The 17491-nt window shown below is 36.3% G+C and overlaps 1 protein-coding gene across 6 annotated transcripts in view; it reads left to right on the forward strand.

Moving 5' to 3' along the window:
- Window positions 1-17491, forward strand: part of kif21b (kinesin family member 21B) — a 100629-nt gene that overhangs the window by 18027 nt on the left and 65111 nt on the right. For all 6 annotated transcript variants that reach the window (XR_005621595.2, XM_039663338.2, XM_039663342.2 and 3 more), the window contains exons 2-4: window positions 10440-10662; window positions 12353-12535; window positions 16800-16949. Coding sequence is in view for 5 of the 6 variants with exons in the window: in XM_039663338.2 (XP_039519272.2) it covers window positions 10440-10662; window positions 12353-12535; window positions 16800-16949 (556 nt within the window). In the remaining variant the exon portion in view is untranslated. The remainder of the gene's footprint in view (window positions 1-10439; window positions 10663-12352; window positions 12536-16799; window positions 16950-17491) is intronic.

Genomic DNA, 17491 nt, shown 5'->3' on the forward strand with positions numbered 1-17491 from the left:
CTATACCTTTAAAAAGGGGCCCGCAGGGCAATGAGAGCACACACTCACACACACGTACCCATAAACACACATGAAATGTGCTTCCTGTAGGGCTTGTAACTAGCTCTGAGGTGATTTGTGTTTGAGGATGCAAACCCATGTCTCTTTCAGGTCCTGGGGGTCATCAGGGGTCATACTCATCTGATGTTCTCCAGATGAGAGTTAGGCAAGGCTGTAGGGTTCACGATAAAGGTCAAGCTGATAATCTCTCTGGTTTTGTTGTTTTGCTCATCATCTTATTGCACTTTCATGTACGCAAATCAAGAGAACGTCATTTGACCTAACCTAGTGGTTTATTATGTTTTTAATCTGTTTTATTGTTTCTCCAAATTCCTCTTTTCCCAAAATCAGTTTTCTGTAAATGTGTCTGCATTCTGTTTTTAATGGTTTACTACAATTTTAATAATCAAAATCGAATTGAATAAAAAAAAACAAAACAATTAATTAAAAATTTTACATTAATAGGGCCCTATGATTTTTTTTGTTGTTGTTGTTAATTCTGTTTGAATTTTGTATGGATTCTGTGTTTTTTTTTTCCAACATTGTATTTATTGATTTTAGAAACATTTACATTGAAACAAGCACAGAAAAAAAAGTAAAATAATAATAATAAAAACAACAACGACAACATCTATACTATACAAATGTCAAGACGATGGTACATTAATAACATAATTTGTTATTCCTGGTAACACCGAAAATGGATTCTGTGTTTTATGATTTAATACAGTTTAGTAATTGTTAAAAAGGGTGGTAATCAAATGAATGCATACAAATGTTATTAATCAAATTTAATTAATTACTTAACAATTTACTTAATCTTTTAAAATGTATTTAAATGATATTTGAACAATTCCTTCTTTTTTTTGGGAAACAGTGCTGCACAGAGGTGCTCATGTTGGAAATGTGGGTTCGAATCCGGCCTGCGCTGTGTGTGTGTGTGTGTGTGAGCAGAAATAGAGTCTTCAGAATGAAGTCATTTCTGTGATGGAGACGAGAATAAGAGTCCTTTAACTGTTGCTTTCGGGCGTCTGGCCTGTAGTCGCAGGATTGATCTGCTGCTAAATTGTGCTGACATGGTTCTGATGTCTCGTGTGTGTGTGTGTGTGTGACGGACAGGTTCAGGCAGATGGCTCACACACTGTAAGCGGATTCTGATTGTTGTCCTTGGCTTGGCAGCCAAGTTTGTCTGTATGTGTGAGTTTGTTTGTGGTCAGTTCATTAAACCTCACAGAGCAGAGGGTGTGTGTGTGTGTGTGTGTGTGTGTGTGTGAGGTCGTACTACAGCTTGTATTCATCTGTTAATATGCTTAAAGGGGCATGTTATATGAAATCTAATTTTCCTTGATCTAATTTTCCTTGAAAAGAGCTTGATCTACTTCTGCTTTCAGCGCTCAAAACTTCCTCCTCAGTCCAAAAAATCAGATAAACACATTAACACATGATCATTCACATTCAAGTGCCTGTTTACTATTACTAAAACTATAAATATATATATATATATTAGTGAGTTTTGAAGTTAAAGGTAAAAATATAGCTAAATAGTTCACAAAACTAATAACTAAAAAACGTTTAATTATGAAAGCATATCAAAAATATCAATAAACACTATAACAGTATATAGACCATTTTGCAAGATGTAAACACTGGTCCAGAAGCGCTTCCTGTTTCATTTTTTTAACACTACATAAAAGCTGGGATAAAAATACAACCAACAGAACATATAAATATGAATCAAAAAGTTAAACAATGTTTTCTTTACATGTGAAATAAAGAAAACAGTTACAAACTGAAACAGGAAGTGTTTCTGGACCAGTGTTGTTTACATCTTGCAAAATGGTCTATAAATAATACTGAAGTAATACGGATAAATTTGGATGGATATCGTTATTCCTAAAGAACTAATGATAAGAGTAAAATGTGGTAGATATTTCTAACGCTGACTTAGTTCTTTTAAAAAATACTAATAATTTAATAACACTATAAAATGTAATCTTTGGCAAATTTCAAAATGAAAATCTGTTTTTCAAACTCTAATATGATGCTTCAATTACTTGTGGCATATAAAACAATTAACGCCAATTCGTTTTTGGCGTTTTATTTGAGTGTATTTTACCAAATTTGTATAGAATTGTATTATCAGTTACTTGACAATATATCAGTGCAGGCCTAGTTTGAGAAAAACATTTCAGCGCAGATGTTTTGTGAACCTGTCACAATAGCCGTTTCCATCCATCTGTTTTTATGTGCATTTGGGATATTGCATAAACAAAACATTGGATGGAAACACCAAGATAATCCTAAATTCTAAAAACCTGAACAAACATTTTTGATGGAGAAAAAAGTTGTTTTCTTTTTCAATTTTCATTACAGATATTTTGCGGCAATTTCACAGGAAGTGACTTTTTTAACACATGCTGTTTTATTCCCACCCCTGTTTAATTCCAATTTTACAAATAAACATATAACAAACATATAAACAGAACGATGGCTTGCATTGGTGTGGACGCTAATATCTTTATTGTTATCTGTTCTTAGTGCCTTAAATCCACGATGGATATTATTTAAATGAATGAGCTAAAGGAAAACTGCATGGGAAATGAGCTTTCCATAATGTCTGTGCTTCTGAGGGTTGTATGCAAATGGTCCCAGTCCTCAGGCAAATAGGCTGACGGTTCAGAGAGAGACTGGGAAAGTGAGGAGAGACAGCTCTGCCCCGGATGGGAGTTCGGCGAAAGCCTTTCCTGAGTAGATATTTTCCTGTTCTTGTTCTAATCATAACATATAGACATATTCCCAATGTGGGGAACCTGTAGCATATATGAATACGATCCTGGTCTGGGGTGGTTGGGATATGAACACTTTGTTTGTTCAGTTTGACCGGCGGCATCAGATCTGGCCCTGGCGGCCGCCGAGGGAAATCCTGGATATGTCGCTTGGGCATTTCACACCTACATGTTGAAGATTGTGAGGTGTGTGTGTGTGTGTGTGTGTGTGTGTGTGTGTGTGTGTGTGTGTGCAGTACCCCTCACACAGGTGCTGAAAAGGAGATAAACCTATTATTGGTTTGATTGGTCCACTGGTGTTTTTTTTTGCCACGATTTATCTTATCAGCCGGACGGCTTCTGGACACAACTGGAGCTCAGTCAACGCCACAGTCAAAACACTAAAGCATTTGTTTTTAGGAGACTTGGACCTGCTGAATGATGAATCTGACTGAGTAAAAGGTGCCATACTACAGGCTTTGTACTGGTGTCATCACCCGTTGTGTCATGCTTTGGTTACCGTGTGTTTAGTGTGTGTGAGATGCACGTCTGCAGTAGGGCTGGGTATTGAGATTTCGATTCAATATCGATTGTTTTGGATTTCAGTTACAATAAATGGCAAATTTTCTCAAGGGAATCAAATCTCTCAACTAATGCTGTAAACTATGGGAGTCTAGTTGTAGCCTATAGGCTTCATTATCCTAATATGAAGATAACAATGAACTGTTTTGTAGCTATAAAAACACTTAAATTACACTTTTATTTATTTTTATAATAAGAAGATTATATGAAATATAAACATTTAAATGGTGGCTGTCATAAAAACTTGCCAGATTTATTCAAATATGCATTAAATATTGAAGAACATTAAGATTATAATGCATATGTAATATGGTGTATATATTTAGCAAAATCCTCCTCTCTAGAGTTATTTTTTTCTAGCCGACTAACGAGTTTATGTGGGTTTTCTGAGGTAAATATGACGATACATGACATTGATTACAAACTGTTTAACTGACGTCTTTCCACGGTTGAAACGCTGATTGAGCGAATCAATGTGACATGATACGGATTTCGATAAGTTGTACTTTATCTTTTAACACACTTTCAGATGCTCATTCATGTTTATTTGGCGCTGTAACTGGTATTATTAAGCCGGAAGAGAGATCAGCGCTGCTGCTTCTCTTAAGCTGCGCCAAAGTGCCAAAACGCTATTTATGTTTTTGAATTTCTAAAGAAAATGGACGTAATTTGAAAATTGAGACTTTGTTTAATATCAATAGTAACAAAGGACAAAGATTATTGCGATCTTCATTCATTCAAATGAAACAGGATGACTAATCGATTCTTGAGGTTTAAGAATCAATATCGGTTCTTAAAAATGAGAATCGATTAATATCGAGAAATCGATATTTATTACCCAGCCCTAGTCTGTAGATATACTTTAATTAAAACAAATAAATAAAACTACTGTGTCTGTGTGTAATTTTACGTTTTTAATGTGTTGTCATGGCTTTTGCAACAAGTGCATGCTGAATGCTTAGCACAATACAAGCAGCCTTGGCACACACGTACGTGTCTTTTGTCGTCTTGAGAGACTGCTTTTAAAGAAGTGCTCCTGTGTCGTCCAACCGGTGAGTGAGACGAATACAAAACGTCTCTGTCCGAGCGATGTAGTGAACGAGCGCTCATTCAAATCTTTCACATTATGGTTTGTACGGGGGAGAACCTGGCATCAGCTGGCGTGAACGGGTTCAGCGAATCACGCGTGAGATCTGGCTGTTAAAGGGTCTGTCGCGAGAGGAAATGGAGGTCCGTTTCCTGCACTGCCGCCCCTCCCTTATGACCCACTGATCTGTTTTTCCAGGCGCTGGATGGAGCGAGAGAGAGAGGAAGAGTTGACTTTAGATTTGGAGGGGGAGGTGATGATGTCAAAATGCTTTTCTACACACAAACTTCCGCTTTACTTGCTTCATTACTGTTATGAACTTAAAGGGATAGTTAACTTTGAAATTAATTTTTGGTATGTTTTATCTTACCTCAAGGGCATCCAAGATGTAGGTGTCTTTGTTTCCACAGTATTTTCAATTTTGATATTTTTAGGTCAAACCGTTCTTGTCTGTCAGTCATATAATGGAGGTCTATGGTCACCACCTCAAAGAGCATGCACAGAGAAGTCCAAATTAAACATGATTTAATGACTCGTAAATGTAAGTACACATTGATGGCCTAAGACACGAAACGAGCGGTTTGTGTGAGAAAACCAACAGTATTTATAGCGTTTTACCTCTTGTGACCACAGCCACGTCCAAGTGATCTGAGGGCGCGGGCGCTTCGGTCTGCGTAAGCCCAGGAAGTGATCTCTCGCATGCGTACGTCACTCATTGTTTACACAAAGATTTCGGAAGTTTTACCTTTCACTGTGAAGATCTAAACATATTTAGATATACAGGAAATTGTAATGGAAGATGATTTTGATACATCAACAGACAGCGTTGAATTTTTTTAGCAACCGCGCGAGAGGTCACTTCCGGCGCTTTCGCAGACCGAAGCACCCGCGCCCTCAGATCACTTGGACGTGACTGTGATTACAAGAGGTAAAAACTAGAGCCCGACCGATAAAGGACTTTAAAGGCCGATACCGATACAAATATTTATATATCGGCCGATAATTAAAAAAATTTTCTTTACAGAAACGCGCAACAAAACATTAACAGATTTCCCTAACATTAGTTATTTGTAGTTATGTATGAGTTTTAACTAAAATAATATGATAATGCATTTTAAAAAGAAACTTGTTTATTTTATTGTCGCAACAGACCAGAGGAACCAAAGCTCGTTAACGTTAACGGTCTTCCACTGATGATAGTGGCGTTAGCTAGCTTTGGTTAGCTAGTCTATGATGAGCCATAATTTAGCAATGGATAACGTCATACTGCAAATTGTAACATACATTTTCAATATAACAGGCCAAGGAGAGAACTTTTACATGCTATTAAAGGAATACTTCAGTCACATTGTCAAAAGTTAAAAGGACAGTCAGTCAACTACACTGTAACAACGTAACGTAACGTAACTATCACTAGCTAATTCCGCTTCACTCTCGGCTTATTTAACAGCGGCAAAGCTGGACGCTTGTTTGAGATAAGAGAACTGATGGAGATGTTCTTTTAATTGTTATTCAAGCAATGTATGTTTGTCCATTTTTATTTTATTTTTGAAATATTCGTGTATCGGCCATTATAACTGCCGATACCGATAGTTTGGAAAATGCCTAATATCGGCCGATAATATCGGTCTGGCTTTAGCAAAAGCGGTATAAATACTGTTGGTTTTCTCACAAAAACCGCTCGTTTCTTGTCTTCGGCCATCAATGTGTACTTACATTTACGAGTCATTAAATCATGTTTAATCTGGACTTGAGGTGGTGACCATAGACCTCCATTATATGACTGACAGACAAGAACGGTTTGACCTAAAAAATATCAAAATTGAAAATCCTGTGGAAACAAAGACACCTACATCTTGGATGCCCTTGAGGTAAGATAAAACATATCAAAAAATAATTTCAAAGTGAACTATCCCTTTAAGGCTTTTAGTGCCGCATAAACTTGGTTGTAACACGGTTATTGCCAGTGGAATGGCTCTTGGCTCGCAGGAGAGCGGGCCCTTTGGACAGAGGCCCAGATGAGATGCTCCATCCATAAACACTGGCTCTAATTGGCGATACTCAACTATCCATTTGTGTGGGTGGCTTTGAGTTACAGTAGGAGATACCGGACTGAATATTTACATAAAGTTGACTAATCAAGTCATGATTAAACGATGTTTGTCGTCAAGGAGATGATGTTTGACTGGGTAATATCTGACAGAAGTGGCACACTTTGTCCTCTCAATGAAGCGTCATGTGATTGGACGGCCAACCATGCATTTTTCTGTCTTTCAGATCCTGTTTTCATCACGCATGTGTCTGGTTGATCTACCCTTGCCCACTTCAATTTCCTGAAAACAAAGCTCAGGAATGTTGGTGGGCATCCAGATATGCACACAAAAATGCTTTTGGCTCTGCAATGACATGTAGCTCCCATAACGTGATATGGAAGCAGCTTTAAATTCTTTAATCATTTACTCGTTCAAAACCTGAATGGCCACAGTTCTTCCCTGACAACAAACCAACACGAGAAAATCACTTTTGTAGCTTTAACACCGATTAATTGTATTCAGTATATACAGTGAAGAATATGAAGTGTTTGATTATTCAATTTCTGTACGTGAATACTGTTAGACTGAAAAACAAAGCACTGTTTATTTCATTTGTATCTTTGTTTTGTTGTATTTATCTATCTATGCTTGTAATTATGTTTAAATTTTCATTTGTACCACTCTCTAAAAAATATTGAATAACATCAAATAGGGTGTATGGGTTAGTTTTTGCTAGTTTTTGTTGCATCTGCTATCTTGAATGCCCAAAACAAATTTCTCCGTTAAGAGACAATAAAGGTCAATCAATCAATCAATCAATCAATCAAATCAACTGTCCCCAGTTGTAAGTTGCTTTGGATAAAAGCGTCTGCTATGAGTATGACTAAATGTATTATTTTATATGCATATTCATTCCGTCATAAAATCACCCTAAATGATTCATTCTTTACTAATAGCGATATTCAATCATCTGGTGAAACTGTTTTCATATTGTAATATATTGCAGAAAATCAAAATAGCGCAAGTTGAGTTTTTCCAAAAATCGTCCAGCCCTACTGAAGAAAGACCGAAGGGAAGAAGCTGAAAATTCACAGGAATATATTACATATTAAAATTGTAATGCTCAAATCCAGGGAAAGCGAAGGATGATGAGTATATAGCACAGGGTTTATTTGAATAGACCAAAATAGACAGGCAACATGCAAGACAGCGTGTAAACATGTAACACGAACAATACCGACAACTGAAGAGGCACAGGGACGAAACACACGCATGGTGATTAAAGGAGTTTTGCTGATAATTTACTCACCCCCATGTCATCCAAGATGTCCATGTCTTTCTTTCTTCGGTCGAAAAGAAATTAAGGTTTTTGATGAAAACATTCCAGGATTTTTCTCCATATAATGGACTTCAATGGGAACCAAACGGTTCAAGGTCCAAAAGACCGTTTCAGTGCAAACTGTTCAAAGGGCTTTAAACGATTCCAGACGATGAATAAGGGTCTTATCAAGCGAAACGATCGCTCATTTAAAAAAAAAAATTAACAAAGTTTAAGTTTTATAAGCTCAAATGCTCGCCTTGCTCTGTTCTGTGATGAGCGTTCGTGACTCTCCTGTTCGAACTCATTCATCAAAATGAACAAATCTTTTCCCGAGTCAACTCGTTCAATTCGTTCTTTGAATGAACCAGATGACACGAAAAAACATTCATTCATTTTGATGAACGAGTTCGAACAGGAGAGTCACGAACGAGCATCACAGAACAGAGCAAGGCGAGCATTTGATCTTATAAAACTTAAACTTAAGACTCTTATTCATCGTCTGGAATCGTTTAAAGCCTTTTGAACGTTTAAAGTTTGTTATCTAATTTATAAGCGTATTATTTGGTACATCCTGATGTTATTTCAGGGTTTTCAGTTTTAGTGCACTAGACGTGTGTACAGTTGCAAGTCTTGTGGAAATACTTTTGAAATGGTGTTTTTTTTTTTTTTTTAAATAAATAATAAAATATTCAATATTTATTCCGGTGCGCTGTCTTAGCACATTAACCACCATTGTATTTCCATTAATGTTCATAGATAAGCATGTGACTGGTGCTGCTGCAGTGTGTACACTATATTAGCTCACCGCATGCCTTGAAGCCTCGACAGCTACGTTTAATTATGCTCTTTTTGAAAGTGTTTATGATGTGATGATTCTGTGGTTATGGTGGCTTCACCACGGCCTTAGACTGCACTAACTGAAGGATGTGGCGAAGTTCCCTCTTCAGGCCAGGAAATGCAGTCGGACGAGACTGATGACACACTTCCTTTTGTTTTGTACACGTATACAAACAAACACACACACAGAGGCAGCAGGCGGGCAGATGTCTCCCGCTGTGATGTGTGAGGAGCATGTGTGTGTGACGTGACTGTCGGACAGGAATGATGGATCACTGCGGATATTAAAATGTGAGGCCCAACATATGATTTCTTGTTTATGTGTCTAATTCAGAGCCACTGAGAGACTCGAAGCGTTGGGAAACAACGCTGTATGAAATAGAGGTTGTGTTGGAGGGTATCGTGTGTTTTTTCCTCATCTGAAGATGCTGCTTATGATTTGAGTTAATCCTTTTGCATAATTAAGCTAGCTACATAACTAGCTAGTCCCAGCCCTATTTAATGGGAAATATCAAGATAATTATTTAGCAAAGTGTTAATTATCTCCCTGAGACGTATCTCAGAGGAAATGATAAATGGCATGGCTCTTGAAGATAAACGGATCAAGCCGATCAGGACGTGCGTTCGACACACACTGATCCGAGGACTGTGTTGGAGCGCTTCAGTGTTTGATGGCAGGTAAAGATACGGCGCGTTCGCTCACGGCTTTAAAGCGTGTGTGTAATCCTCCAGCGTGGGGGTGTTTTTAGTGTGTGATCCTCTCAGGAGAGCGCCTCATGTGTTGTGTTTGTCCTCCTGATCAATGCGCTATAGATTACGCTTCTCTTCTGACTGGAAGGGGATAAAGAGAGGCTGAGGCCCGAGAGAGGAGGATGGGGAGATGTGTGTGTGACTCTGCATGTGTGCTCTTGTTAATTGATTATTCATGGTTCTCTCTCATTTCCTGCCACATTCGGTGGGTTTGAGCATCCCTCACAGCTGTAGATGCTAATGATCAATGTAGCTCACAGAATTAGGCTTCAAATGTGACTAGCATACGCTGCTCGTGTCTGAACTAGAGCCAGACCGATATATCGGCAGACTGATATTATCGGCCGATATTAGGCATTTTCCAAACTATCGGTATCGGCAGTTATAATGGCCGATAAATGAATATTTCAAAAATAAAATAAAAACGGACGAAACATGCTTGGACCATGTCATGAGTGTTGGAGTTGTATAGTTTGTCCACCAGAGGGCACTCTACACCGTCCCTGTTGGCAACACTCGTTGAGTTGGGCACGATACATACATCGCTTGAATAACAATTAAAAGATCATCCCCATCAGTTCTCTTAACTCAAATAAACATGACAAAATTTGTGACTATCACGTCCAGTTTCAAATAAATAAATAAAATATCGGCCGATATATCGGAATATCGGATTTTAAAACCCAAAAATATTTGTATCGGTATCGGCCTTCAAAATCCTTTATCGGTCGGGCTCTAGTCTGAACTGCTACTGACGGCGCGCTTGTGGTCTATTTTATGGTTTGCTGATCTTGTAGGGCCTTCTTTGCAGATTGTGGTGTGTTTGTACCTTGCTTTTAAAATGGTCCCCAGAAGTTTGCTAAATATGACAAAAAAGCATGTAAAATTAATACATTTATTCATTTAAATAATTATATTTAATTTTTATTAAATTAGAGGGAGCATTTGGCTTTCTGTATCGGAGTTGATTCTCAGATTTGTCAAATAATCCTCACATGACTTGAATTGTCTTTTCTTTTGATCAGGATCCGGCCGCAGATGGCAAAGGAAAAGATTGAGGGATGCCACATCTGCACGCTAGTTACTCCGGGCGAGCCCCAGGTGCTCTTGGGTAAAGACAAGGCCTTTACGTATGACTTTGTGTTTGACTTGGACGCTCAGCAGCACCAGATCTACAGCGCCTGCGTTCACAAGCTCATTGAAGGCTGCTTCGAGGGATACAACGCAACTGTCTTTGCTTATGGACAGGTAAGGTCTTACACACTTGTGTGATAAATGAGTTGTTTTTGCGATGCCAAAAATGGTACACGCGTTAAAAGAACACAGTGGCTTTATTCACTGTTTAAACAGAGAAATACTACAGTGATAAGGCCCTGTTTTTCTTTAATGATCTATTGTTATTCCAATTATCTGAAATTAATAAAGTCCTCCTGTGGTGGAAATCCAGCTTTTAATGTTGTTTATGTGTCTGTGTGGTGTTTTTAATATACATTAAGACAAACCATGTGTAAATTCATAAGTCGACAGCATTGCTGGGCATTTTCTCCTTAAAACTGCAGTGAACCAAAGACAGTCTCAAAAACACGGTTTGAAATCGCTGGTGCTTCTGACGCTACAAACGACCTTGTAACCAATCAGATCAATGTGTGATAGTCAAACAGTGGATCTCTGAGATGAGTGAGTGGAGGCGGGGCTCGTTTGCATATTCATAGCTAGGGATGGGCAACGATTAATCGCATCCAAAATAAAAGTTTGTGTTTACATAATATATGTGTGTATAATTAATTTGTAAATATAAATACCCACACATGTATGTGTATATTTAAGAAAAATGTGTTATTAATATATCAAATATTTATATTTTTATATAATATGAATCATGTATAAATATATCTAAAGTATATACATGCAAATATTTCTTAAATATATACATGCATGTGTGTATTTATATATACAAATTAATTATACACACGACACATACATGTATTATGTACACAAAACGTTTATTTTGGATGCGATTAATCGCTGCCCATCCCTATTCATAGCAACCACATACCAAAATAGGCGAGTTACATTATATTTTAAGGCATGAAGAATTTTCTTTAAAGGAAAAATCTTTTAAAAATTTAATTTTAGTGATCAAAGATGAGTTTTAAGGGATAAATGATTGACTACAGGGGGACATTATAATTTGATGAATATTAAACATGGTTGTTGCTGCTTCACACTGTGCCTATAATAACATCTCTTATAATAGTTTTCCTAAAAGTTTCAGCAGTTTGAAATTTTGGGCTGAAAATGTCTTAAAACTACATTTTTAGGTTCTCAGCCAAAATAGACATTTGGCTGAAAATCATGTCTGAAAATATGAACAGGAAAATTTAACTGATTAACTTTGACATGAAGTAAAAGCGATGTGCATATGAAATTAAATATATATTTTTTTATTGTTATTAAATTATATTTAATCACAATTATCATTTAATTTGATTTAAATGTGATTCATTTAAATAGATTATGTATGTACATCAAGACACAACTACAGTTTTGTCAGTTTATTTAAACAGTGTTTTATAAAATTGTTGAAGCATTTTGTTATTGTAAAGTTATGCCAATTGAAGGAAGTAAGTGTAATCACTTCAATTTTATAAATGGTAAATATTATGACATTTAATTTATTTTTATTTTTTTTTGAGTACCGTAGTTAAAACTAGTATTTTCGCATTCAGCACAGTGGGTCAAAGAATTTAAAAATTTTAATTTTGCGCATGGCTTCTTTCTGTTATACATTATATAATACAATTTAATAACAGCAAATGAGACTCAAAATTGTTAAATGAAGACCCAATATTGAAATTGACAAAGGTTTAATGCTGAGTGCTTAAAATGTGTGTCTTAATCACTTGTTCGCTAGTGAATGTGTTGCTCTGTGATGCAGACTGGTTCAGGAAAGACCTACACCATGGGCACTGGCTTTGACGTGAACGTGTCGGAGGAGGAGAAGGGCATCATCCCTCGGGCCGTGCAACAGCTCTTCCAGGGCATCCAGAAACGCAGACTAGAGGCACAGAGCGCTGACGTTCCCCCGCCAGATTTCAAAGTCAGCGCCCAGTTCCTGGAGGTGAGACTACAACCAACACTCTAAAAAATGCTGGGTTTTAACCCAAGATTGGGCTGAAATATGGAAAAACTCAGGCGTTGGGTTAAATTTTTAAATTGTATTTTTAATACAATGTTTGGGTTTGTCCATATTTGACCAAAATTTGGGTTAGAACAAGGGGGTAATCCATCAGACGGAAGTTGAAGCCTCGCGGGAGCCGCCATTGTTGCAGAACTTCACCTGCTGTTAGCATCCCATTCATTTTGGCATCACTTTGACAGCGAATAACTTTACATCTGATGCGTCCACTGACTTCATTTGTCCATTATTTATTTCTAAAAAAACACGACAATGTTAAAAATGCTCCATTACTTTTTTTCTTACGTTATTGCCCCGTAGAAGCAGTTTTTGTAAAAATAGGCTAAATATGTACAACTGTCAGACTGTCGTCACGCTCAGTTTGAGCCTGCTCAGACATCAGACATCAGACAGGAAGTGCAATAATCAGGCTTCAGTCTTCCCCGTTGAAATCAATGGGGTCGCTGTGTCCATTTCTTTTACTGTCTATGGGTTAGAACAACCCAGCATTTTTTAGAGTGAGATTGACAAAATTAATAAAACTGTGGGTTTATAATTTAGATCTCCTTATGATGGTAATTATTAGGGCTGTAGTCAACCAAAGAAATCCTTAGTCGACCAAAGTCTTGTCCTGCGCAACGATTAGTCGACTAAAAAAAAGAAAGAAAAAATACGCTGTTTTCCTTGAACATTTTTTCAACAATTCCCATAGAGCATTTATAAAACAACAACGAAAAAATATCAAAAATAAATAAAATTATAATAATAATACAATTCAAATTAAGTGATTTTAGTTTTTTACTGCAGCTCTGTCCTAAGTCTATAGTGATTGGGTGATATAAAGTCAGAATTGAGTGATATAAAGTCAGAATTGCGAGATATAAAGTCACAATTTGCCAGATCTACAGTCAGAATTGCGAGATATAAAGTCAGAATTGCGAGATATAAAGTCAGAATTGCGTGATATAAAGTTAGAATTGTGTGATATAAAGTCAGAATTGTGAGATATAAAGTCAGAATTGTGAGAAATAAAGTCAGAATTGTGAGAAATAAAGTCAGAATTGTGAGATATAAAGTCCAAATTGCGTGAGTCAGAATTGCGAGATATAAAGTCAGAATTGCGTGATATAAAGTTAGAATTGTGAGATATAAAGTCAGAATTGTGAGATATAAAGTCAGAATTGTGTGATATAAAGTCAGAATTGCGAGATATAAAGTCAGAATTGCGAGATATAAAGTTAGAATTGTGAGATATAAAGTCAGAATTGCGTGATATAAAGTTAGAATTGTGAGATATAAAGTCAGAATTGCGTGATATAAAGTTAGAATTGTGAGATATAAAGTCAGAATTGTGAGATATAAAGTCAGAATTGTGTGATATAAAGTCAGAATTGCGAGATATAAAGTCAGAATTGCGAGATATAAAGTCAGAATTGTGAGATATAAAGTCAGAATTGCGAGATATAAAGTCAGAATTGCGAGATATAAAGTCAGAATTGCGAGATATAAAGTCAGAATTGCGAGATATAAAGTCAGAATTGCGTGATATAAAGTTAGAATTGCGAGATATAAAGTCAGAATTGCGAGATATAAAGTCAGAATTGTGAGATATAAAGTCAGAATTGCGAGATATAAAGTTAGAATTGCGTGATATAAAGTCAGAATTGCGAGATATAAAGTCAGAATTGTGAGATATAAAGTCAGAATTGCGTGATATAAAGTTAGAATTGCGAGATATAAAGTCAGAATTGTGAGATATAAAGTCAGAATTGCGAGATATAAAGTCAGAATTGTGAGATATAAAGTCAGAATTGCGAGATATAAAGTCAGAATTGTGAGATATAAAGTCAGAATTGCGAGATATAAAGTCAGAATTGCGAGATATAAAGTCAGAATTGCGAGATATAAAGTCAGAATTGTGAGATATAAAGTCAGAATTGCGAGATATAAAGTTAGAATTGCGAGATATAAAGTCAGAATTGCGAGATATAAAGTCAGAATTGTGAGATATAAAGTCAGAATTGCGAGATATAAAGTCAGAATTGCGAGATATAAAGTCAGAATTGTGAGATATAAAGTTAGAATTGCGAGATATAAAGTCAGAATTGTGAGATATAAAGTCAGAATTGAGAGATATAAAGTCAGAATTGCGAGATATAAAGTCAGAATTGCGAGATATAAAGTCAGAATTGTGAGATATAAAGTCAGAATTGAGAGATATAAAGTCAGAATTGCGAGATATAAAGTCAGAATTGCGAGATATAAAGTCAGAATTGAGAGATATAAAGTCAGAATTGCGAGATATAAAGTCAGAATTGCGAGATATAAAGTCAGAATTGTGAGATATAAAGTCAGAATTGTGAGATATAAAGTCAGAATTGTGAGATATAAAGTCAGAATTGTGAGATATAAAGTCAGAATTGTGAGATATAAAGTCGTATTTGTGTGATATAAAGTCAGAATTGAGAGATATAAAGTCAGAATTGTGAGATATAAAGTCAGAATTGTGTGATATAAAGTCAGAATTGTGAGATATAAAGTCAGAATTGCGAGATATAAAGTCAGAATTGCGAGATATAAAGTCAGAATTGTGAGATATAAAGTCAGAATTGTGAGATATAAAGTCAGAATTGCGAGATATAAAGTCAGAATTGCGAGATATAAAGTCAGAATTGTGAGATATAAAGTCAGAATTGTGAGATATAAAGTCGTATTTGTGTGATATAAAGTCAGAATTCTGAGGAAAAAAAGACAGAAATGCGACTTTTTATCTCACAAATCTGACTTTTTTTTCACAATTGCGAGTTTACATCTCGCAATTCTGACTTTATATCACATAATTGCGAGTTTATATCCACAATAGTTTTATAGTTTATAATTCTCAGAATTGTAGTATATAAACTCGCAATTGCGAATTATCAGGCCAATTCTAAGGAGGGAAAAATCTAACTTTTTTCCCCCTCAGAATAGTTTAAATCTCCCCTATTTAGCAAAATGCTCCTCTCTAGAGTTATTTTTTAGCTGGTAGGGTTTTCTGAGGTAAATATATGATGATACATTGATTACAAGCCGTTGACGTCTTTCCACGGTTGAAACGCTGATTGAGCGAATCAATGTGACATGATACGGATTTGGATAAGTTGTACTTTATCTTTAACACACTTTCAGATGCTCATTCATGTTTATTTGGTGCTGTGACTGGTATTATTAAGCCGGAAGAGAGAGAGAGATCAGCGCTGCTGCTTCTCCAGAGCGATCTCACGCCACAGCGCCAAAACGCTATTTATGTTTTTGAATTTCTAAAGAAAATTTACGGAATTTGAAAATTGAGACTTTGTTTCATATCAATAGTAACAAAGGACAAAGATTATTGCGTTTTTTTTTATTTTTATTTTTTTATTTTTTTATTTTTTATTTTTTTGGATGCGCGCAGCCGCGATACAATGTTCCATGTGTAAATCATACTTGTAAATCCTTGAAAATGGTCCTTGTAAATCATACTGCTGTAATCTATTATCTATTGTCATTAATCATTTTGTACAGTGTGTGTTGGAAGATGTCTTGACTCCATTTATCTAGGCTCATCAGGGAGAAACCCTCCTCGCATGTCCATATTTATTTGATGTGGGTCATTAGCGTGACATGAGGCGAGAGTGTAGCACAGACAGCAGTGTAGCTGTAACCCGATTACCCCTTCCTCGTGTAAAGTCTGGCTCAGGTAATGAGTTTAAACCTGTAACAGGGCGTTTTAACGACCCGGGCCGCTTGCTGTCTGGCACAGGCTGATGATGTGTGTTCAGCACAAACGCGGCTCACCGATTCGTCTGGCGGCTGTGAACGGATGCCGTCCCCCGGGGCGGCTTTAATAGGGCATTAAGATGCCCTTATTTCATTAGTCTCGTCCTTTCCAGAACTCCTTTTTGCACTTTGTATGTTGTTTTTCTATGTTAGCAGTTTGATTTATTGTTTTGAACCCTGAATTGATTTTTATCAAGTCCCTGTGTGTCACTTCCCCGAGTAAAGGATGCTATTGAAAGCCTCCAGTCGCAGTCGTGCTGTTGTGTTATGTGAATTACGTTATCATTATTTATCATTTCCTTGTCCATCAGCTTGTGTGGTCTCTGGGCTTCCTGAGGTCAAACATGCAGGGCTCTGGCCTTTTGACCTTTGCCCTCTGAAGGTCACAGTGTGTGTGTTTGTCCCTCAGCTATATAACGAGGAAATCCTGGACCTGTTTGACAGCGCACGAGATCCCGAGGCTCGAAACCGAAAGTCCAACATTAAGATCCATGAGGATGGCAGCGGCATGATCTACACCACAGGAGTGACCTCACGGCTGGTCAGCTCAGAGGAGGAGGTCAGATATCCACAGTCGTTTGAAATCAGCATAAATTAATTTTTTTTTTAAATTGACTTTGGTTTTTTTTGTTTTTTTAAATGTCCTTGGTAATTTTTTTGCCTCTGTGTAAAACGGAGAAAAATAATTTTATCCCAATAATATATAATATTAAAACGACAGCTAGCCTTGCTACAAGCTATTAGTAAGCAAGCTAGTTGTCCATCTTCCTTAACTCTAGTCAAGCTAGCTACATTTAGAGTAGTAAGCTCCATCATTTTTATATAATTCTGTTGAAAACACAGTGATGAACTTAAGCATTTAATAAATATGTATTATTGTAATCAATATTTCTTTGTATATCACTGCAAAAAGCGATATACAAATATGCCCCCCCCCCGAAATAATCTTATTTAAACAATTATTTTTATTATTAATAATAATATGTTTTTAAATGTAATAAAACAACAAATAATATATTATTAAAATAATGTTATTATTATTTTATTATTAATATTATAATATATTTAATACATATAAAAAAGTAAACAACAAAAATATTT

Source organism: Pimephales promelas, chromosome 21 (assembly GCF_988280905.1).
Source record: "Pimephales promelas chromosome 21, fPimPro1.hap1.1, whole genome shotgun sequence".
Taxonomy (NCBI): domain Eukaryota; kingdom Metazoa; phylum Chordata; class Actinopteri; order Cypriniformes; family Leuciscidae; genus Pimephales; species Pimephales promelas.